This window comes from Mastigoproctus giganteus, chromosome 4, assembly GCF_048544385.1.
Source record: "Mastigoproctus giganteus isolate SK-2022 chromosome 4, ASM4854438v1, whole genome shotgun sequence".
Lineage (NCBI taxonomy): Eukaryota > Metazoa > Arthropoda > Arachnida > Uropygi > Thelyphonidae > Mastigoproctus > Mastigoproctus giganteus.
The window spans coordinates 224,998,809-225,024,320 of record NC_143578.1 but is presented as its reverse complement, the minus strand read 5'-3'; the positions used below and the strand labels follow the sequence as shown (position 1 = coordinate 225,024,320).

The window sequence follows — 25,512 nt, the reverse complement described above, 5'->3', positions numbered from 1 at the left end:
TGATAGATATAAGTTGGTCTGTAACCAAGTCACAAAGGAGATTAGGCAGGCAAAGGCAGACTACGAAAAATCCTTGGCAAAGGATGCAAAGAAAAACAGAAAAGAGTTCTTTACATATTTAAACTCAAGAAGGAAAGGGATGAATCAGATTGGTCCACTGGATATTGATGGTTCAACAGTTGAGGATCCTGCTCAGGTGGCTAACAATCTAAACGAGTATTTTGCATCTACATTCACGCATGAGGAGTTATTCAGGAAGGAGAATGATGTAGGTAGAGTAAACATTGGCAATGAGCTGGATGATTTTGTAATAACTGAGAGGAAAGTGGAGGAGAGATTGTTGAGGATAAACATAAAAAAGGCACCTGGGGTGGATGGGATCTATCCAGTTATATTAAAGGAGGCAGCAAAGGAAGTAAGCAAACCCCTAGCCATAATTATGAGAGCTTCTTTGGACTCAGGGGAGGTACCCATAGACTGGAGATGTGCAAATGTAACCCCAATTCACAAAGGAGGATCAAAGGCTAACACAAGTAATTATAGACCTGTTAGTTTAATTTCTGTTCCAGGTAAATTAATGGAGGCACTGGTTAAAGAAGCACTGCAGGATCATCTAGACAAGAATTCAGTTATAGCTCAGACACAGCATGGTTTTGTTAAGGGCAGGTCTTGCCTGACCAATTTGATTGGATACTATGATGTAGTCACAAAAGAACTGGATGCAGGGAATAACTTTGATATTATATATTTGGATTTTAGAAAGGCTTTTGATACTGTTGCACATGGAAGACTGCTGCACAAATTGGAGCAGTGTGGCATTGGAGTCAAAATTGCTGCTATGGATAAGGGGATGGTTGAGTGGCAGAAGACAGAGAGTGGTAATCAATGGACACTGCGCAACGTGGACTAATGTTATTAGTGGAGTTCCTCAGGGTTTAGTGTTCGGTCCGTTGTTGTTTTCGGTGTTTATGAATGATATTGATGATGGGATATCAAGTTCAATGTCCAAGTTTGCAGATGATACAAAGGTTGGCAGGGTTGTTAAGGACACTACTGACGCTATGCTGCTGCAACAGGATCTGGAAAGGTTGAATAGATGGGCTGAGAGGTGGCAAATGAAGTTTAACATTGACAAATGTAAAGTACTACATATGGGAAACAGTAACCCCAGAGCAACGTATCAACTCTGTGGTACTACACTGACAGTGGTGGAGAATGAAAAGGACCTGGGGGTAATTGTGCAAGCAGATATGAAGTTCTCTGAGCAGTGCAGACGAGCTGCAAGAGTAGCTCATGGTGTCTTGTCAATGATATACAGGAATTTTTCTAGCAGGGATAAGGAGGTGATTATTCCCTTGTATAAGGCAATGGTTAGGCCACATCTTGAGTACTGTATACAGGTCTGGAGGCCTCATTTCAAGAAGGATGTAGAGCTGCTGGAACGGGTACAGAGAAGGGCAACAAGATTAGTGAATGGAACAAAGGGTTGCTCTTACGAAGAAAGGCTTAAGTTTTGCAAATTACAGAGTCTGGAGACTAGGCACCGGCGAGGTGATCTGATAGAGGTGTATAAGGCTTTGAATGGTTTGAGCATGCTCAATGCCAATGGGATTCTTCATCTTGCTCAGAATAATCACCTCAGAGGGCATAAATTCAAATTGAGGAAGGACGGATGTCGGATAGATGTGCGGAAATTTGCCTTTGGCCAGCGGGTGGTTGGTTGGTGGAACCGACTTCCATCCCTTGTTGTTGTTGAAGTTGATAGCCTAAACAAATTTAAAGCTCAACTGGACAGGTATTTCGAACGAACGGAGGGGTGAAATGGGAGTGGTGTGTTTTTTTTTTTTTTTTTTGGCTGATGCTGAATAAGCTTGCTTTCTTGAATCATATGCCTCTGCTAATGCTAATGCGACTAATATCAGGGGTAAAGGGAGGGGATTTTGATTTTGTAAAGGTGACTATAGTGGTCTCACAGTTTTTGAATACTATACAGTGGGACCAACTGATGATGTTACCAACAGCAAATTTTAAATGAGAAGCTACTAGGCTTTTCATACCAACTAAGAAATACTGTTCAAGGTTTAGGCCTAAATGGATGTCAGGTGAACTAATGAGACTCGTGGCAGAGAAGAAAAATGGATGGAATACATATGAATTATCAGGAGACAGACACCTATAGTAGATATAAGCTAGTCTGTAATCAAGTCACAAAGAAGGTTAGACAAGCAGAGGCAGATTACAATAAATCTTTGGCCGAAGGATGCAGAGAAAAACAGCAAACACTTTACTTATGCAACTCTAGAAGGAAGGGGATGAATCAGATTGATCTACTTGACATCAATGATTCAACTGTCGATTCTGCTCAGGTAGCTGGCAAACTGAATGAGTATTTTGCACATGAGGAATTCTGTAGGGAAGTGGAGGCCAGAAAATTATCAAACTCTAACAGGGAGCGAAATGATTTCATAATAACTGACAGCAAAGTGGAGGAGAAATTGTTGAAGTTAAACATAACATAAAGGCACCTGGGGTCCATGGGATCTATCCAGTTAGCATTAGTAGAGGCATATGATGCAAGAAAGTAAGCTTTTATAGCATCAGCAAAAAAAAAAAAAAAATCCTTCCCATTTCACCCATCCATTCACTCCAAATGTTTGTCTAGTTCTGCCTTAAACTTATTTAAGTTGTTGACCTCCACTACAACAGAGGGAAGTTTGTTTCAACTATCAACCACCCACTGGCTAAAGGCAAATTTCTGCACATTTATTCTACATTTATCTTTCCTCAGTTTAAATTTATGTCCCCCTCAGGTGAGTAATCTGAGCAAGAGGAAAAGTCCCATCAGCATTGTCCTTACTCAAACCATTCAAGGCCTTATACACCTCAATTAGATCAGTTATATTAAAGGAAGTAAGAAAACCCTTAGCCATGATTATGAGAGCTTCCTTAGATTTGAAGGATGTCCCCTTGGTCTGCAGATGTGTAAATGTATCCCCAATTCACAAGGGGGGAAATCAAAGGGTGACACGAATAATTACAGACCTCTAAGTTTAACTTCTGTTCTAAGAAAATTAATGGGGTCACTGGTTCTGCAAATTGCAGTGTCTGGCTGGAGACTGGGCACCTGCTAGGTGATCTGAGTGAGGTATATAAGGCTTTGAATGATTTGAGCGGGCTCAATGCTGAGGAATACTTCCTCTTGCTCAGATTACAAACCTGAGAGGGGCATTTTCTTTTTTTTTTCTTTTTAGCTGATTCTATATAAGCTTGCTTTCTTGCATCATATGCCTCTGCTAATGCCAAAGAAGCACTGCAGGATCATTTAGACAAGACCGCAGTTATAATTCAGACACAGCATGTGTTTGTTAAGGGGAAGTGTAGTATGACCAATTTGACTGGGTATTATGATGTGGTCATAAAGGAACTGGATGCAAAAGATAATTTTGATATCATATACTTGGATTTTAGGAAAGCTTTTGATACTGTTGCCTATGGAAGACTACTGTACAAATTGAAGCAGTATGGCATTAAGGGCAAGGGCAAGTTGCTACAATGGATAAAAGGATGGTTGAGTGGGAGAAGACAGAGTGGTGATTAATGGACACTGCTCTTTGTGGACTAATGTTATTAGTGGAGTCCCCCTGGGTTCGGCATTGGGCACATTGTTGTTTTCTGTATTTATCACTGATATTGATGAAAATATATCAGTCTTAATGTCCAACTTACCAGATGATAGAAGGTAGGCAGGGTTGTTAATGGTAGTAATGACAATGTGCTACAGCAACATGATCTAGAAAAGTTGGGCAGATGGGCTAAGAAGTGGCAACTGAAGTTTAACATTGACAAATGCAAAGTACTGTATGTGGGTAGCAGTAACCCCAGAGTAATGTACCAACTGTGCTGTACTACACTCAGGGTAGTGGAGAATGAAAAAGACCTGGGGTAATTGTGCAGTCAGATATAAAGTTTTCTGAGCAGTGTAGACAGGTTGCAAGAGTAGCTCATGGGGTCTTGTCAATGATATACAGAAATTTTGCTAGCTGGGATAAGGAAGTGATTATCTCCTTGTATAAGACAATGGTCAGGCCTCAATTGGAGTACTGCATATAGGTCTATGTTACCAGGCAGTACTAGGTGGTAGATGACTCTCATCAACCGGTGCAATACCACCACTTTGCTTATTGGAGGCTTGAAGTGGTGGAACCCATGTTTAGTCTCTAGAGCTAAGTTCTGGTCAACCCTTCCCCATCTCTTCCATCATGCAGTATGATTGATGACTTTTGAGGTTATGATGAACATCGTGGTGAGATCCAATATTCCTTACATTTCGAGGGTACAGCTTAAAACGGTGTTCGCAGGCCGGCCGCTAGTTAGTACACCGGACCGAACCTATTGGTAACTCTCTAGGAGGCTTCCGGATCAGCTAGTGTATAATCTTGCTACCTCTACTCTGCCAGATAGTGACTGGAGGGAGTCCGAGTAGTGTGTATGCAGGGAGCATTGTCGAGGCCACGTTATGTCAAGGATCTGGGTATATTCTTACCATGTTAGTAAATTGATAAGAGGAGTTTACCTCAATATAGTACGTGGAACACTTCCGTATGATACCCTCCAGAAATTAAAACGGAAAAAACGAAAAAATCGACAACTTACCGGTACATTAGAGTAAAATATAAATAATTAAAGTGAAATATAAATAATTAAATAATCAATTTAACACAATTCAAAATCAATTCAAAACAATTAAAATTCAAATTAACGCAATTAAAAGAATCTAACGAAAATATTCAAAACGATTTTCCTTCCTTGAAGTGAGGAAGTGAGGAAGGAAAATCGTTTTGAATATTTTCGTTAGATTCTTTTAATTGCGTTAATTTGAATTTTAATTGTTTTGAATTGATTTTGAATTGTGTTAAATTGATTATTTAATTATTTATATTTCACTTTAATTATTTATATTTTACTCTAATGTACCGGTAAGTTGTCGATTTTTTCGTTTTTTCCGTTTTAATTTCTGGAGGGTATCATACGGAAGTGTTCCACGTACTATATTGAGGTAAACTCCTCTTATCAATTTACTAATATTATTACCAACGTAGAACATATTGAGTAATACAGCTCTGATTCATACTATCTAATTCTTACCATGTGTATGCCATATCCAAAAACTTCATTACTTCATACAGCATGTCCGACCCACTTTTTCTTACTATTGAATACACCATGAATTTTTTTTTTTTTTTTTTATGTGAACCCCAAAAACGAGAGGTATTAGAACTTATAGTACTTAGTACCGTGTTTGGGTTGGAGGTTGAGAAGACGAAAGAAGATATTTGTTGACATTGGACTTGAACTTCTGTAGATTGTAATTTTCAGGAAATATGTATGAAGGAAGGTTGTTCCAGAAAACGGCAGTTGAATGAATAAATGAGGAAGATGAAAAGTTGGTTCTGTGAGTTTGAAGTTGGACAGTAAATGGATGTTGGCTGGTGGCGGCACGTGTTCGGACTGTTTTGAAAGAGAGAGCGGGAATTATAGAAGCCAATTCAGAAGAACAGTGCCCATGGAAGTATCTGTAGAAGAGGCATGCAGCAGAAACAGTACGTCTATGAAAAAGCGAGTGGAGAGACTCTGTTAGAGATGAATCATTAATTAACCTAACTGTCCTCTTCTGAATGGAATCAAGAAGCCTGAGAGAGGTTTTGGGGGCACCACCCCAGATGTGGGAACAATATTCCATGGCATGGCAGATTTGCGATTTATACAGAGTGAGCAGCTGTCTGGAAGAAAAGTAACGCCGAGAGCGAAAGAGAAAACCAAGTTTTTTAGATGCAGAGGAAGCAATATTTGTAATGTGCTTGTGCCAAGAGAGATTAGAAGTCAGGGTAATCCCCAAAAGAGATATATCATTTTGCCTAGAAATCGGAGTGTCACTAAAGATAAGCATAGGAGCAGAAGAATCCTTTTTGTGAGATATGACAGTGAATGAATGTTACTGCCGGAGGTCAAAGTAATTGTTCTTGTCCTCCAAAATCTTGACATATATCCTCATGATTATATCCTTCATTACATCTGTGACAGGTCAATATTAATTCTGTCTACATTCTTGTGTTAAATAAGAGTCTTTCTTGTGTCCAGTATTCAGTCAGTTAATTGTGGAGCACTGTAACACAAATGGGGGAAAATAATACTACTCTGCATTTTGAAAAAAATTCACCGATGTTTTCTCAGAAAGTGTATTGCTGAATAATTTTTTAATGATTTCAAAAATCACTTCCGTTTGTTTCCATCATGTTAGGTTTCTTCAAAAATAATGAAAGAAACTGATTTTTCACAAATTTTTATTCAATTTGGCAGAATCTGTGCACTTAAATTATAACAAAATGTTACTTTTACTAGACTTATGTTTAAGTACAGATAACCCTCGTATAACATGGTAGTTAGGTTCTTATAAAATCTCATGTAGTACGAAACATTGTTATATGGGACTAAGAACCAGTACAAAAAGGGGGATTACATTCCAAAAGCTAACAATAATACACTTTTTTTTTTTTTTTTTTTTTTAGAACTATTGGAAACTTAGTTTTTAATAACTGAACAAACATCATTCAAACTGTGTGATAAATATATGCCAGATAATGTACATTCATTTTAATTTTCTTTCTCTTCATCGCTTCTATGCACAATCAACCGATAACATTTTCTCTGTTGTATATCTTTACCTTCTGGACTTTCTTCTGTAGCATCTAGTGTGGGGTTACCATCCGTTCTCTTTTAACCGGATTTTTTGTCTAAAATTTTTGTCCGGGTGGATTTTTATAAATTTGTCTAATTGTCCGGGTTTTTATATTATATGCCATTTTTTTATGCAAGCTCGACTAAAACTACCGAGATTACGTTATACAGAATCTTTTTCGGAATAGCAGACGATTCTTCAATCCGAATTTCCGTGTTGACAATTAGGCAGAAGACCCCGACGATGCTCAGTTTAGTGCATTGAGATTGTTACCAACCCATGCCTGCTTCAGAATTTACGCACATATATAAATTTTATATAGTCTAGCAATACAATATTTTGGTTTAGAGAGTAGATAACACGTGAAGATCAGATGGTGTGCTAGAAAAAGATATATAAATTACAGGAATTCCAGCATGTCAAATAAATATTGACAGTTAGAGGGACTGTTTTCTCTAGAAATTGATTGCAGCATATGTAAACGTGGATTCGAGCTGTGTGCACACCAAATTGATCGAAAGTTGGGTACTGTCGACTAAATTTGGTATGCTTATCAACGATCCAATCAAGAGGCAGACACTAGTTTATTTAATACCAAAGTTTACCTTTTTTTAAAATACTGTTTTTCACTTTAATAACAAAAATATTTATTATCCATCTTTATACCTGTAGGTGCTTTTCTGCAATTAGGTCAGTTTAGTTGTGAATGCAAAACATAACCTAACCTTGATAAAATTTATGCTTCACTACTTACAATAAAAAATATTTATTATTATTTCAATTATAAAAATTAATATTATAAAGACTATACTTCCCCAAAATGCATAAAAGGAAGTGCATGTTTACAGAAGAGAAGAAAAACAAATTTCCTTGTTTTGTATCTGGCCGAGAGGAATTGGAAGCTGAATGTATAGTTTGCAGAATGGGGACATTATGTTTCAGAAGCCAATAAAGGGGTTAGTGATTTGAAGCAACACATTGAAACTGAGAAGCACAAGAAAGCAGTTCAGGGTGAGGCCTCTTCGGGAAAGGTTACAGATTTTTTTGTCAAAGCTGTCGGTAAAATAGAATATGATCTGGCTGCTGCAGAGGGTACCTTTGCTTTTCATGCTGTTAAACATCATAGTAGTTAAATTTCAATGGATTGCACAACTGTCATGTTAAAAAATGTATTTTTTGATTCTGAGATAGCAAAAAGACTTTCCTGTGCTAGGACCAAGACAGAAGCCATTGTAAACTTTGTACTTGCAAATCATTCTCTTAATGTTACTGTAAAAACTTTAAAAGAAAATAAAAATGGCATACTATGGGGTCTCAACTGATGGAAGTAATCATGGTTCTGAAAAAATCTTCTCATTAATTATTCAGTATTTTGATGTAAATGGAGGGTTACAAACAAAATTAATTGAATTACAGAAGATGCCTAACGAGACTGCAGATACCATTTCTACGTATGTTAAAGAAACTCTTGAAAAAAATGGTTTGTGTGAAAAATGTATTGCATTCACTGGGGACAATTGAAATACAATGTTTGGAGGACTGAGACGAAATGAAGAAGGGAATAAGGTCTTTGCAAAATTAAAGAAATTGTTGCATAACAAGACTTTGATTGGAGTGGGCTGCCCTGCACATATTTTGAGCAATTGTCCCCAATATAGACAGCTCCTTTCTCACAGCAAGACGAGATGGCTTTCATTATTTCCAAGCATCACAAGGCACATAATGTTTCCAGCTTTACAGGCTTATTTTCTGTCCCAAAAAAAACCTCCCATTGTGATTAAAAGGTTCTTTGAAAATGGATTTAGTGAGATTCATCTTTGGTTCATGCAATCACTTGAGTGTATTCCATACACACATACAACGAATTGAAAGGGAAAGTAACTCAGCTGCAGAAGTGCTAGATGTCTTGGTCTCAGTGAAAGAAATTATCTCGAAACGGATGGATCACAACTTCATGCCATTAAGAGTAAAGAAAATGCTATACAAAAAACATGATGAAGGACTTGTACTTGAATGTGAAAAATTTTCTAGTGATACAAAAAATCTGTATAAAAATTGCATGGAATATTTAGATAAGTGGCTTCACCATATGGAATCCATTTCCTATTTTATATGGATGAAAATGGATGCAGTACCAAGCTGGAACGATGTAGAATGTTCTATTTCCTACTTGATTGACAAAGGGGTAACAGTTTATGATGTTAAGTGTTTTGACCAATTTATTTGAGTGTCAAATGAATAATAAAGACTTTAAAAATGAAAAGTTGGCCAAATATTTTAGTAATTCAAAAAATATTGAATTCCATTAAATCGAATTCAATTGAACTGTTGAAAATTGCCCAGTTTTTCTTTGCAATTCCTCTTCACAATGCAAATGTAGAGTATTCTCTCTAATGCAAAGTCAGTGGACGAAAGAAAGGAATAGGTTAAATGTCAATTCTGTAAAAGGTATTTTGTTTTTGCAGTACAATTTCAAACATATGTCATGCGTTGATTTTTACACATATTTGAGAGGCAATCCAGAGCTACTGAAAGAAATAATTTCTTGAGACAAATATGAATGTACTAATCCTAAACATCAGTAAATGTGGTTTACATTGTCTTTATTTTATTATTTGCATAATATATTTTTCCTCTTTTCTGTCCTCTTTTATTCGCCCCAAAACATGTAAATGTCCTCTTTTTATGAGTGCAGAAGCTGGTAACCCTAATCTAGTGTATCCTCTGCTCTCTCTAAAATATCAGTATTCTGGGATTGTTTGCTTTTGCTTGATAAATCTTTCTAATTTAATGGTATGGAGCTAAGCATTTTTGAAGGTCCATTTTGAACTTTGTCCTCCTTTCAGTAGAAGGATGTGCATTCAAAAAATAAGATTCTAATTGCTCGGCTAAGTTGATGCATTTTAGTGTAAAATTTATAACTTCAGAATTTATCTGTGCTGTCATCCTCTGAATTGATTTGGTTTACCTCCAATGTCATTTCCACCAAATCTGCTTTGCCAACCTTTTTTTTTTTTTTTCTACCAGTAATTCTTGAACATCTTCAGTAGTCATATCATTAAAACCTTCCCCTGCTACCGACTTAGCAAGTTCTACTATTGTACTGATTCCATTTCCTGTCAGTTCGACCATATTTCCTGAATGAACTGACTCTGGCCATGCATTTTTCCAACAAGCAGTTAATGTTGACGGTTGATTTTCTTTGAGCGATAAAGCTACGATTCTGATATAGTCCACAATTTAAAAATGTTCCCATGCCTCCATCACTTCAATATATTCAGAATCAATTTTTTCCAAATTCCATTGTAATGATTTTTTGATGTAATGAGTTTTAAAGGTAAATTAAGGAAGTTGATTAGGTGGTAGGAACAACTTCAATGCTTGGATGACTTAAATCTTTTGGATGGCCTGGCACGTTATGGAGTAGTAATGAAACTTTGAAATCTAGATGTTTTCCACAAGTTCAATACGGTGGTTTTCCAACAAAATAAAATACTGGGATTTCCCAGTGTGGTGTTCAAAGAAAGTGCATCGCCCCTTAAAATTGTAATTGTTGTCCGAATAACAATTGTCCGTATACGGCAATATTTCTTACAGATTGTATCAGATAAGATTGACACACGTAGGTGACGACATAATATTAAATCAGCTGTTACTTTCAGCTATATAAGCATGCTCTGCAAGAGTTGCAGTCATTCCTTGCTTGTGTCAGTATGGAGAGTTACGTGCAATTGATGCCACGAAGAAAGAGTGCTATTGTTGGTTTACGTGAGGAAGGATGTTCTTCCTATCATATTGCTTATAGAGTGTCTTGTAATCATTCAACAGTGAGTAGATTTCTTTCTAAACTCAAAAATACTGGTTCTGCTGATAGGAAAAAAGGAATTGGATGCAAACGAGTTTCTACGCCAAAACAGGACCTCATTTTGAAGCACTTATGCCTTAAAAGCTGTAAAACTTCTTTGTCTGAGCTGAAAAGAGAATGGGAAGAACATACATGAGTCGTAGCAAGTGCAGTAATAGTCAGAAGATGCCTCTTCAAAAATGGACTTGTAGCCCATCGTCGTAAGAAGAAGCCACTCCTCACACAAAAAATGAAAAAGGCCCAATTAATTTGGTGTAAGGAGCACGTCAAATGAACCCCCGAAAAGTGGAAGTCAGTTATTTTCTCGGATGAGAAGAAATTCAACCTGCATGGCTCTGATGGGAAACAAATGATTTGCCGTAGACGTGGTGAAGAATACCATCCAGGCTGTGTGGTGTCTACAGTGAAATTCCCTACCAGCCAAATGATATGGGGGTGCATTTCGTATAGCGGAGTAGGTCACTGCAGTTTATAAAAGGTTCCATAAATATCAGTGGATACCTGGCTATATTAGAAGGCAAATTGCTGCCAACCATTAGAGACCATTTCAACGTACCGAGTAACTGCATCTTTGAGGACGACTCTGCTCCTTGTCATTGGGCAAAAAGTGTAAGTAGGCATTTCTGTAGTTAATTTAGCTTCATTTCTGCATTAGAGATTCAACAGTAATATGTTTACATTTGTTACAGGTGAAAAAATGGTTGGAAGAACAGTCCATTACAACTCTTAGCTGGCCAGGAAACAGCCTGGACCTGAATCCTATAGAGAACTATTGGCATCGTGTGGAATCTGCAGTTGCCAGAAAGAAACCAAAGACCCTTTGTGAACTTCAGGAAGCCATAATTCGTGTTTGGAACCACAAACTATCAGTTGATTATCTTCACAAATTGATCTTGTCAATGCCTCGATGGTGTGCTGCTGCCATTGGGTCCAGAGGTGGTTCAACAAAATATTACTTTGCACCTGGTGAACTTTTCATTTTGTTTTCCATTTAAAATGATAAACTTGAAGCAAATCGAGGGCTTGTGATAACATTTCCGCCATAATTGTCGCGTTTACCAAAACTGTTGTATAGTGGTTGTAAATGCTCATGTCGCTGCTGCTACTGTCAAAGAAACTCCAGGTGTGTTCGACCATGTCCACCAATCCATGCTGTATCGGCGTCTCATGGTGGAACCTTCGAGCATCCGTTGTAACATCATGAAATGCATCCATCTCGTACTCCATTGTTAATATTATGTCAGATAAATGTTTGCTACTAATTACTGTCTTGTGTCATTTCTGCTTCTTGTGCCTCTGCTACTACTTTCCCGTGACGTTTCCGGTTATAGGTTCCTATGCGAATCACATTCCTTTAGATGTTACCTACCTCCCCTAAACATTTGTACCAATATTTTTGAGACACCTTGTATGTACCATGTTATGTGAGGATTGCCGCAATTTATCAATCATGTTAGTGCAAAACCATGTTGTAGAAGTACATGTTTAAAACATTATTAAAAAGGCAGTATGGTTTAAAAACTGATCTACGATGGGTCAAATTTTTGTTTCTTTGATTTTGTTTTTTTTTGCAGATTGTTCTACTTTACAGTCCCTTTTCAGCATCCAGCAATAGTCAGCCATCATGTTGAAGTTCCACATAATTCTGAATATTCCACATGTGTTATTCAGAATGTGTTAAGGAAAAATTATTTAACTAACTTAGAAAGCTATTTTGACACTTACTCATGAGCTGGATATAGGGAACTATTTTGACATAGTGTATCTGAGTCAAATGCCTTTCAGCAAGGCATTTGACATCATGAGAGGTTATTGTATAAGCTGGAATACTGGAAAAATTCTAAGATGGATTGTTGAGCAGCTGCAGAGCAGAAGGCAGAGGGTTATAATTAATGGATATCCTTTGGACTGGTGTAAAGTCAGAAGTGGGTTCCCTCAGAGATTGGTTCTTGAACCACTTATTTCTGATCTTTATAAACAACATCAGTGATGGGATAGAAGGCTTGATGTCAGTTTGTAGAAAACTTAAAGATTGGTAGAATAGTTAATGATCAGTACCAAGCAGAGCTCCTACAGAATGACATGAACGGGCTGCAGGAATGGTCAGAAACGTGGCAGCTATATTTTAATGCAGCAAAATACAACGTCTTGCACTTGTGGAATAGCAACCCCAAAATTAATTACACACTTGGTGGAGTTGAATTAAAAATAGTAGAGGAAGAAAGGGATCTGGGAGTTATAATACAGGCAGATATTGTTTTCTGAGCAGTGTAAGCAGCGAGCCAGGAAGCCCGTGGTGTTCTATCAATGATTTATCAAACATTATCCTATACAGATATGGAGGTCATAGTCCCACTGTATAAGGCAATTTAAGACCACATTTGGAATACTGTGTTCAGGCATGGAGACATCATCTGAAAAAAGACATTGAGCTTCTTGAAAGGGTCCAAAGACAGGCAACTCACATGGTGAGATCAGCAAATTGGGAACCATAATGAGAAAGGACTCTGAATATGTGGGCTGTAAAGCTCTGTAACCCAGTCACCTCAGAAGTAACTTGATTGAGGTTTATAAGGTTCTGATAGGGGTTAGTAAAATGAATTTTCAGTGTTATAGAAAGTTCCAGAACTCATGGGCATAAATTCAAATTATAGTGGAAGAAGTTTAGACTAGATAGTAGGAATTTTTCTTTCAGGCAGCAAGTCATTGATTGCTGGAACAGGATGCTTTCACAGTTATTTGAGGCTGATAGTTTGAATAAATTCAGAGGTCAACAGGATGGTTGCCTATGTGAGGGGGGAAGAAAATAATTTATATTTTCTTATCTACTCTTTCCCCCAACCAGTGCAGAAAAAGCCTGTATGGCTGGTAACTGTTGTGCCAAAAAAAAAAAAAAAAAAACCAGCTGATTGGACTAAAATACAGATCTCCCCTAAATAAGTGGAGAATGGTAGTCCACTATTCTGTCCTGGGTGACAGAAGCCAATTTAAAAACTCTTTTGGACAGAATGCTTTGAGGATGAGGACAATAAACCTTATTTGTGCCAACTAGTCACTTCTCTAGATATTTAATCTTAACTAGAGTGCCATATACAGTATATGGTTTTTTTTTTTTTTTTATGTGAACTCCCATCCAAATTTTCGAAGTTAAAATTATTAAATATGAATAGAAGAAAAGAATAGGCATCATTTTCAACACAAATAGAAATTATTGAAAAACTGTTATATAGTTTTCAACATCAGTCTGTCATTAACATGTTTACTGTTTTGATGCAAATATACAGCATCAAATTTTAATCCACTTGGAGCAAAAACCACCTGACTTTTAGACCTCTATCCGAATTGACAGAAGAAAACCTGCATATTTTTGTCAAGCGACCTTCACCAGAGGCTGACTATTTCAGTCATAGTAAGAAGAAAGCCCAAAAATCCCCCCCCCCCCAACTCCAATCCAGATTGATTCAATTCAAGGTCAAAAAGTTCATCAGAAAAGCTAGCAACAAGTGTTAAAATATGGATGTACTGGATGGGAATTACCCATTTTGGATGAGAATTACCCATTGAAGGAAATTATCCTTCAAGAATGCTTGCATATTCTCATGTGAATTTTCTCCCTAATTTTAAAAAAAAAAAAAAAGTGTTTATCTTTTAAATAAAAACTACTTGATATTTTAATTTTTCAGATTAAAAGAGAAAATGTCATCACTGTATCCTTCACTGGAAGACATGAAAGTCGATCAGATGATGAGGGTAAGTTGAACTTCTCATTACTCATTTAGTAATTGATAATATCTTATAAGGAATATCTTCAAAATTTACCATGGAAACTCTTTGAACCAGTTGTTAAACCCTCATATTGCAAACTACCTATTGCTATCATAACTGGAACCCTGCAGATCAAATCTAACATTGTGGGATTTTTGTTTGTACCCATCTGTGAAAACTTTATTCTTATATACATTGTTTTCTGTAATAAGGAAGAGTTGAAATAAAACCTTTTTAAATGTAATGCATTTAATTTGGTAGCTGAAAGCTGGTGTAAGCCCTGTAACAATAAGATATATTCTCACAGTGATCTACTCAGGCATTTTTTATGCATTGAAAATAAGTGTCAGAATTGCCAACTTTGTAAAAAGAATATTTTCAGATGAATTTACACTAGATGCCTCGGTCTCATCATGACCAAATTATTGACAGATATTGGTCTTTGAGGTCACAGACATTCTCTCAGATATGCCAGCCAAGCTGTACTTGCTACCTGGGAGTCTAAAATGCTGATGGAACTGATATTCGAGTGACACTCAAGTCAAGTGGACCCTATTTCGGCGAAGTCTGGACGGTCTGTGACAGCCAAATCCTCTGCTTGCACCTTCACGATGGTGTGACTGTTAGTAATCCTGGGTATAACCTCCATGCACAGGTACATGGTGAGTGACCACCCAGGTGTGAACCAACGTAAGCAGGGGTCGAGGTGTGGCACCCACAACACATGGATGAACTCCGCCCCTCTATGTTACCAGACAGTACTAGGTGGTAGATGGCTTTCATCAACCGGTGAAATTCCACCACTTTGCTTATTGGAGGCTTCAAGTGGTGGAACTCATGTTTAGTCTCTAGAGCTAAGTTCCGGTCGACCCTTCTCTATCTCTTCCATCATGCAGTATGATTGATGACTTTTGAGGTTATGATGAACGTCGTGGCGAGATCCAATATTCCTTACATTTCGAGGGTACAGCTCTAAAATGGTGTTCGCAGGTCGGCCGCTAGTTAGTACACCGGACCGAACCTATTGGTAACTCTCTAGGAGGCTTCTGGATCAGCTAGTGTATAATCTTGTTACCTCTACTCTGCCAGATAGTGACTGGAGGGAGTCCGAGTAGTGTGTATGCGGGGAGCATTGTCGAGGCCACGTTATGTCAAGGATCTGGGTATATTCTTGCCACGTGTACGCCATATCCAAAAACTTCATTACTTCATACAGCATGTCCCACCCACTTTTTCTTACTATTGAATACACCATGAATTGTCAAACTTATAGAGAAAGCTTATCTGCGAAAAGATGTAAATCTCCCAAGCACTTTAGCATTTAGCATTAGTAGAGGCATTTGATGCAAGAAAGCAAGCTTATGCAGCATCAGCCAAAAAAAAAAAAAAAAACCCACTTCCACTTCACCCCTCTGTTCGTTCAAAATACCTGTCCAGCTGAGCCTTAAACTTATTTAGGCTATCAACCTCCACCACAAGGGATGGAAGTCTGTTCCACCAACCAACCACCCGCTGGCTAAAGGCAAATTTCCGCACGTCTATCCTACATCTGTCTTTCCTCAATTTGAATTTATGCCCTCTCAGGTGATTTTTCTGAGCTAGAGGAAGAATCCCATCAGCATTGAGCATGCTTAAACCATTCAAGGCTTTATACACCTCTATCAGATCACCTCGCTGGTGCCTAGTCTCCAGACACTTCCTAATGCATTTCACAAATATATGTGGTCTCAATTCTAATCTCAACGATGTCCATTTCCACTTGCAGTCTGCCAAACCCCATGTACTTTTTCTGACAGAATCTCAGTTATCAGTTGATTCAAGTACTGCTCATCTCAGATGCTCAAATTATTCGTTGTATGATTCCTTTCGCCTCAAAAGGTGCTACTTGTGCATATGTCCGTTCTGATATTCCCTGTCAGAGACTTTCACTTCCTCTCTTTGCAACTTGACTTTCTCCAGTCCAACTTTCCTAACAGTGAGGTAATTTTCCTTGGTGATTTTAATGTTCACAACTCCAGCTGGCTTCTGTTTTCTAGTCACACCGACCCAGCAGGTCAAGATGCTGAGGATTTTGCAATTACTAATGATCTAGCACAGATTGTTCATTTACCTACAAGAATACCAGACAATCCTAATCATACAGCCAATACGCTTGATCTTTTTCTCACAAACAACCCTTCTAAGTACACGGTCGAAGTGAGAGGTCCTTTAGGCACTTCAGATCACAACTTGGTGATTGTCTCTTCTCCAATGGAACCTTTATCTCATGGCTATTCCCAACCTCATGTTGTTTGGCATTACAAGAATGCAAAATGGGATGACCTGCGAGACTTTTCTTCTTTTCCTTGGTCGGATTACTGTTTCAAAACTTCTGATGTCAATGTTTGCTCAGATCGTGTCAGTGAAATTATTCTTGCAGGAATGGAATCCTTTATCCCACACTCCACTTTAAAATCTCGTCCCTTATCTAAACCTTGGTTTTCCAATAAATGTGCTAAGGCTGTTCAAGAGAAGAATGTTGCATATCGTAATTGGCTTGTTTCTAATTCTTCAGTTTCATTTTCTGCCTACACCAAAGCTCGCAACAATTGTAAAGCAGTTATTAATCAGTCCAATCTAGAGTTTGAACAGGCTAAGAGTAGAAAACTTGCTTCTTGCCTTAATGGTAGCCGAGCATTCTGGTCTCTTGCCAAAGCTATTCGCTGCAACTTTTGCCCATCTCTGCTCCCACCTCTGTCCAAATCAGATGGTTCTGCTGTCACTTCAGCCAAGGATAAAGCTGACCTGCTAGAATCCCATTTTTCTTCCAGCTCATGTATTAATGATCTTGGTAAAACACCTCCCACCATTCCCAACACGCTCCATTCAATGCCTCCTGTGGTCTTCCGTCAAAAGGATATCAGAAGGATTTTGATGAATCTCGATGCTAAGAAAGCTCCAGGTCCTGATGGTATTTCTCCACTTGTTCTCAAAACATGTGCTCCTGAACTTACTCCTATTCTTTGCCACCTTTTTTCACTTTCTTATTCCAAAGGTGTTTTTCCTTCTGCTTGTAAATTTGCTCATATCCAGCCAGTTCCTAAAAAGGGTGACAAATCCCTCCCATCCAATTATCATCCCATTGCAATTACTTCTACTCTTTCTAAAGTAATGGAGAAATCAATTAACCGCCAACTCTTAAACTACCTTGAAACCTTCCGTCTGATCAATGATCGCTAGTATGGTTTCCGTCAGTGTCGATCCACTGGTGATATTCTGGCTTATGTTACCCATTTATGGACTAATCCACTGGAAAGGTTCGGTGAAACACAAGTAGTTGCTCTTGACATCTCAAAGGCATGATCGTGTTTGGCATAAAGGTCTTCTAAACAAGCTTCCATCTTATGGTTTGCCAACTGTTTTTAGTAATTGGTTATCCAGTTTTCTCTCTGATCGCTCACTGAAAGTGATGGTAGATGGCTGTCTGTCTTCTAACTTCTCCACTAATGCCGGTGTCCCCCAAGGTTCAGTTCTTTCCCCCACTCTTTTCCTCTTGTATATTAATGACCTTCCATTGACTGGAAATCCTATCCATAGTTTTGCCGATGATAGCACATTGCATTCCACTTTCCATTTTGAGAAACCTTGTCTTGCTCAATCAGCTTCAATTTTTCGAAAATTTGCTACCAATTCCTTAAATGCTGATCTTCAGGTAATTCTCGAGTGGGGCAAAGACAACTTAGTTGATTTCAACCCTTCTAAAACTCAGTCTTGTCTTATATCTCGCAAAAAGGATTCTTCTGCTCCTATCTTTAGTGACACTCCGATTTCTAGACAAAATGATATATCTCTTTTGCGGATTACCCTGACTTCTAATCTCTCTTGGCACAAGCACATTACAAATATTGCTTCCTCTGCATCTAAAAAACTTGGTTTTCTCTTTCGCTCTCGGCGTTACTTTTCTTCCAGACAGCTGCTCACTCTGTGTAAATCGCAAATCCACCCTGCCATGGAATATTGTTCCCACATCCGGGGTGGTGCCCCCAAAACCTCTCTCGGGCTTCTTGATTCCATTCAGAAGAGGGCAGTTAGGTTAATTAATGATTCATCTCTAACAGAGTCTCTCCACTCGCTTTCTCATAGACATATTGTTTCTGCTGCATGCCTCTTCTACAGATACTTCCATGGGCACTGTTCTTCTGAACTGGTTTCTATAATTCCCGCTCTCTCTTTCAAAACAGTCCGAACACGTGCCGTCACCAGCCAACATCCATTTACTGTCCAACTTCAAACCCACAGAACCAACTTTTCATCTTCCTAATTTATTCATTCAACTGCCGTTTTCTGGAACAACCTTCCTTCATACTTATTTCCTGAAAGTTACAATCTACAGAAGTTTAAGTCCAATGTCAACAAATATCTTCTTTCGTCTTCTCAACCTCCAACCCAAGCACGGTACTAAGTACTATAGGTTTTAATACCTCTCGTGTTTGGGGTTCACATAAAAAAAAAAATTATATATATATATATATAATCATGATATCACCTATTTGGGATACATGCATCTGGCAGACTCCTTTGCCTGCTTAAGACAAATACATTTCTATTTCCATGGACTACATATATCCAACCATTTTCTTCCAGCTGAAACATTACTCAAAGTGACAAGTGTTACAGACATGGATGCATCCAGCAAATATTCCCTCTGCCATCTAATGTTGTGGTGCAAACAATGTGTTAAAAATGTACAGGGAGTCCTCAATATTTGTCATCCCATTTTTTAATTCATTGCCACTCGTCTAACACTTATAGACCACAGTCTTTGATAGTTCACATTATTTCTGTTAAATCAGTTATGCATTGCATATTTATTGAGAATTTCTCAAAATTTCATTGATACTTTCAATTATATAAATATATTCAGATGGAGATGACAAGTATTACAGGTGTGGATGCCTCCAGCATCCACCATCTGTAATATAATACTTGTCACTTCTTATTATTATTAATAAAATTAATATAAAAGAGGAATATCCTGCAACTTTTCAGATCGTAGGTGAAACAGGATTCTTTTGGACGCCTGCCTTCCTGTATATTTATTGAAGACTATTAATTTCCTGTTAGAAAGAACTTCAAAAAGAAATAATGATGATGATTAATTTCCAAATAACTTTGCAAAGAGAATGAAAAGCAAATTAAACAACTGAAAATCAGTTTTTTAATAAAAATGAGGCCATAGTATCTGAGTCCTTGCAGAAATGAACTGGTGACTTTTTGTTTATTTATAGATTACATTATTAATTTTTTGTCTACTTATAGCATTCATGAGATTTATGCTGAGGAAAAAACTGTAAGTGACTCGATCATGAATAATGCGTGAGAGAGAAAGAGAGGACAAGATGTACAGAGTGAGAAGGTAGAGCTGTCAGTGGTTTCCCCTTAGTAATATTTTTATAGTTTATTAAAAATGATAAATGTGATCTTAAAGAACATCTGTACTCTTTACCCATATGAATAAAAAAATTAAAAAAAAAAGGTTCTAGAAACATAACCACAACGAACAGCAAGGACTTACCATATATATATGAGTAATACGGAAAGAAAGTTAATAACTTGTAACAAGCTGTAACTAATACTTATAGGCCAATGCAGTTGCTAGAGCAATTATGCATTACGACCATAATGTGTATAAAATATTTTGTATAATATTGAAGATAATAATATAGAAGGTAATTCAAGCAGAAAATACCAAGCTGGATTTAAAGAAATGCAAGGAATATAAATATATATATATATATACATAAAACTTATCGTTGTTTACCCACAATCACTGCTGAACTAAAGTCTACATTCTGTATTGTCTTAGCTGCTGAACTAAAGTTTGCATTCTGTATTGGCATCAGTGTGGTTTATCTTCTTCTTCCAGTCACATAGCTCCCTGAGAAGCTCTTGTGGTCACGAACAAATTGCTCTACAAACGGCTTCGCAAAGTGTCATGCCCAGAAGTTCACTGCTCCCATCCTTCCACCTAGTTGCAGGTCTTCCTCTGCACCTCTTCCCCTCAATTTTTCCTTCCATTATATTCTTTAACAGAAATTTTTCCTTCTTACTATATGTCCAAAAAACTTGAGTTTTCTTTTGTTGATGCTATGAAGAAGAATTTTAGGCCTGCCAATTTTATTCAGTACCCACTTGTTTGTTCTTCGAGCAAGGTAAGAAATACGCAATATTCTCCTGTAACACCACATTTCAGATGCCTCAATTTTCTTCCTGTCAACTCTTTTTCAGATTCCATTCTTCACATCCATAAGTGGCAAAAACTTATCGTTGTCTACCCACAATCTAGATGACTTCAACTGGGGCCAACCACCCAGACTGAAGGCAAAAAAACGACAAGGAGTTCTCTGTTTGGGCGCCTCCGTAGCCAGGTGGGAAGGAGCAGCAGTGCGTAGCACACGCTTCTTGATTAGACCGGGGTTCGAGCCCGTCACCACCAAATACGGAGGATGTGGAAAGGTCAGGGAATGACCACCGCATATCTCGGAGCAATATGGCCTTAGTTGCTAATGCTCCTAAAAACCAAATAACATAACATAACAGTTCTCTGTTTCTGTAATGATCAATATCTGCTAAGATATATAAAATATAAAAAATCCAGAGATTAAGTAATTTGAATCTAAACACATTAAAGGTAGTTAAATTTTTGAATCAAAAGGAAGAGATTATAAATGTAAGTATATATTGAAAATCGTTGACCCAACAGAGAACGTAATTTAATAATTAAAATAAGAATAAATGTAAAGTATAAGGCATATCTACCATATCCTGGACATAATGTAACAATTGACCAATGTTTTAGCAATTGCCTGTTGTCTCTTTACATCATTTGAGCAGTCACTATTTTTATTTATTCTTGACCCTAAGTAATCAAATTAATCAACTTCTTCAATATCTGGAACCGAGATTATTACCAATCGCCACAAAGTTTTTAGTTTTACACACATTCAGAAACAATCCTTTTTTTCTTACTTGCTTCACATACTCTCCTCAGAGTTTCTTTAAGATTATCTTTAGAATTGCAAATTAACAGATTAAATTAACAGATAAAATTACGAGAAATCCTTGGCAAGGGATGCAAAGAAAAACAGCAAAGAGTTCTTTACTTATGTAAACTCTAGAAGGAAGGGGATGAATCAGATTGGTCCACTTGATATTGATGGGTCAAGTGTTAATGATCCTGCTCAGGTAGCTAACAAACTAAATGAATATTTTGCATCGACATTCACACATGAGGAGTTATTCAGCGAGGGGAATGCCAGAGGTGTATTCAACTCTAGCAGTAAGCTACAGAATCTTGAAATAACTGGGAGTAAAGTGGAGGAGAAACTGTTGAAGATAAACACAAGAAAGGCACCCGGGGTGGATGGGATCTATCCAGTTATATTAAAGGAGGCAGCAAAGGAAGTAAGCAAACCCTTAGCCATAATTATGAGAGCTTCCTTGGACTCAGGGGAGGTACCCATAGACTGGAAATGTGCAAATGTGACCCCAATTCACAAAGGAGGATCAAAGGCTGACACAAGTAATTATAGACCTGTGAGCTTAACTTCTGTTCCAGGAAAATTAATGGAGGCACTGGTTAAAGAAGCACTGCAGGATCATTTAGACAAGACTTCAGTTATAGCTCAGACACAGCATGGTTTTGTTAAGGGGAAGTCTTGCCTGACCAACTTGATTGGATACTATGATGCAGTCACAAAAGGACTGGATGCAGGGAATAACTTTGATATTATATACTTGGATCTTAGAAAGGCTTTTGATACTGTTGCACATGGAAGACTGCTACACAAATTGGAGCAGTGTGACATTGGAGGCAAATTGCTGCTATGGATAAAGGGGTGGTTGAGGGGAAGAAGACAGAGAGTGGTAATCAATGGACACTGCTCATCGTGGACTGATGTTATTAGTGGAGTCCCTCAGGGCTCAGTGTTGGGTCCATTATTGTTTTCTGTATTTATAAATGATATTGATGATGGTATATTGGGCTTAATGTCCAAGTTTGCAGACGATACAAAGGTTGGCAGGGTTGTCAAGGACACTACTGACACTATGCTGCTGCAACAGGATCTGGAAAGGTTGAGCAGATGGGCTAAGAGGTGGCAAATGAAGTTTAACATTGACAAATGTAAAGTACTACACATGGGAAACAGCAACCCCAGAGCAACGTATCGACTCTGTGGTACTACACTGACAGTGGTAGAGAATGAAAGGGACTTGCGGGTGGTTGTGCAGGCAGATATGAAGTTCTCTGAGCAGTGCAGACGGGCTGCAAGAGTAGCTCATGGAGTATTGTCAATGATATACAGGAATTTTTCCAGCAGGGATAAGGAGGTGATTATTCCATTGTATAAGGCGATGGTCAGGCCACATCTAGAGTACTGTATACAGGTCTGGAGGCCTCATTTCAAGAAGGATGTAGAGCTGCTGGAACGAGTACAGAGAAGGGCAACAAGATTAGTGAATGGAACAAAGGGGTGCTCTTACGAAGAAAGGCTTAAGTTTTGCAAATTACAGTGTCTGGAGACTAGGCACCAGCGAGGTGATCTGATAGAGGTGTATAAAGCCTTGAATGGTTTAAGCTTGCTCAATGCTGATGAGATTCTTCCTCTAGCTCAGAAAAATCACCTGAGAGGGCATAAATTCAAATTGAGGAAAGAGAGATGTAGGATAGACGTGCGGAAATTTGCCTTTGGCCAGCGGGTGGTTGGTTGGTGGAACAGACTTCCATCCCTTGTGGTGGAGGTTGATAGCCTAAATAAGTTTAAGGCTCAGCTGGACAGGTATTTCGAACGAACGGTGGGGTGAAGTGGAAGTGGGTTTTTTTTTTTTTTTTTTTTTTTTCGGCTGATGCTGCATAAGCTTGCTTTCTTGCATCAAATGCCTATGCTAATGCTAACACAGTATCATCTGCATAACAAAGGTTGTTTATCTTCAGTCCTCCAATTTTGATGCCAGTTTCTAAATCTTCCAAAGTGTGGTTTATAGATGGTCCTTAATACATATTTTAGCCTCACCAATGTAGCTTGCCTTACATTGGTGATATTACTTAATATCTGAATACTGAATTTTGTGATTTTGTTAATCACCCCACACTGGAATTTCTAGTTGCATACACTGAATACTTTAGCTGTTACTCCTGTTAGTCCAGGATAAAATGGAATGAGAGTTGCACTGACACTGAACAGATATTCCTCTTGTGCAACTCATTTGCTAGCCATAATTTTATGCCTGTCAAATCCATTCCAGGTAACCATAAAAACTCAACACACTGAAGTTATCATCTCCTCTGCCCTGGCCCTATAAATGGAAATTTATTTATGTCATTTTAGACACATGTTTAGGTGAAAATAAGTCCAATTGATCCAGTGTTTTGCTGAAATTCAGGCTCTTACTATGCAAAAATAAATTGCAGCATAAAAAGGTCTCTGTTTCAGCAGAATCTGGTAATAGTAGCTGATGAGTGTGGATGAATTTGTATAGATAGCACTGAAGAGTGATGTTGGTTAAATGTAAATGTCAACAAAACCATAGGAAAAAAAATATTTGAACATATAGTGGACTAGGGGTCCCCAAAAATTTTAACGGAGGACCACATACAAATATTCAGCATAGTGGGAAGCCCAGCTCCAAAAATCTGTCTCACATTTTATCTATTTATTAAATAATCAATTATACATACATATATTTTGGAAACTACAACTGATACAACTGAAATATATCAGCTCCTCTGTGGTCACAGTTGCATGAGCATGCAAGACTTAAGTTGAGGAGATTATAATATAAATATTCAGTATGACACCCTTGTGTACGATGTCATTCCTAGCCAAATAAAAGAACACAAATATTAGCCTGGAGTAAAAAGAATAATATTAGATAAAAATCTTGCAGTTTCCAATGGTAAAAAAATGTAATTTCATAATTTTTTACAGATCTCAATAAAAAATATCTGTGGGCCATATAACAACCCCTTGCAAGCCATAGTTTGGGACTCCTGATAGATAATAACACAACAAGAATATGGCTAACAAAAGAACAGAAGGGATTCTGCACATAAAAGATCAGTGAAAAAAACGAAAGGAATAAGATGGAGTTCATTCAAAGATCACACTGCATTATAATAGAACACGTGATATATAAAAATAATTGTAAATATGGTATGGTATACATAGACAAGGATGGGCTTTTTAGAAAAATAAAATTAAGCAGGGATTAATGGAGCATGTGGGTCAGGGGTGCCAGAGAACAAAGGGCTGTGAAAATGCCACACACTGGATTAGTGACACCTCTTATGACATGACATCAACAGTTTGAGACAGATAAATTTGTAATCCTTTTCTTACTCATTTTGGATGCAAAAGAACCAGAAAAGGGTTTGTAATGTGATACTTATTTATTAAAATATTTTTAATGTTGTTATAAGGTGTTAAAATAGTTTATTACTTGATGGATATCACCTGCAAAGAAATATCTCATTTAAAGCCAAGTTGAACTTGTTCTATTAAGCTCTGGGTGTAAACCCGTGGTAGTTGTTTGATGATCACGTACTGCTTGCCACTGATATCCTAAGCATTTTGTATTACTTACTGTTGTCTATCTACTTTCATAAATCTAAAATAAATTTTATATTACTTTTGAAGCAGGTAAGTATTAATATTATTTGTGATGTAATATTTTACCTGTTTATGCAATTTAAGAATAAAAATTTGATTGAAGATTTTTGTTTTTCATTTATTTCTTAGTTACCAAATATGTTTCTATTTCAGATTCAAAACCAAGCTTTTTTTAAGCAAGAACACAGCCAACTTCCTTCAGCCCCAGAAAATTTGCCCTATCCATTAAATCCCACTTCAATTTCTCCATCTGATAAGTTTTCTGGACTTTATCCTGCACTTAATGAATATATGGGTCTCAGTATAACACCAGAAGCTGTTGCTGCTTATTCTTCAGAAGTTTCCACTTCATTAGTATGTCTTTCATGTTTTTACTTGATAAATAATAATGCAATTATTAATTTACAGTTTTTTTTTTTAAAGGTTTTCCATCCTATTTTATTTCTAAGTATGTCAAATGTTTTATGCTCATACAGGCATGTAATCCACTTTTTATT

General features: G+C 37.5%; 1 protein-coding gene across 1 annotated transcript in view; it reads left to right on the top strand.

Annotated features, from left to right (window-relative positions):
* The window catches only part of LOC150087441 (syntenin-1-like), a 68,305-nt gene that overhangs the window by 5,514 nt on the left and 37,279 nt on the right, over positions 1-25,512 (top strand). The window contains exons 2-3 of the mRNA XM_090372071.1: positions 14,285-14,351; positions 25,169-25,369. Of these exons, the coding sequence (XP_090228197.1) occupies positions 14,298-14,351; positions 25,169-25,369 (255 nt within the window). The 5' untranslated portion in view covers positions 14,285-14,297. The remainder of the gene's footprint in view (positions 1-14,284; positions 14,352-25,168; positions 25,370-25,512) is intronic.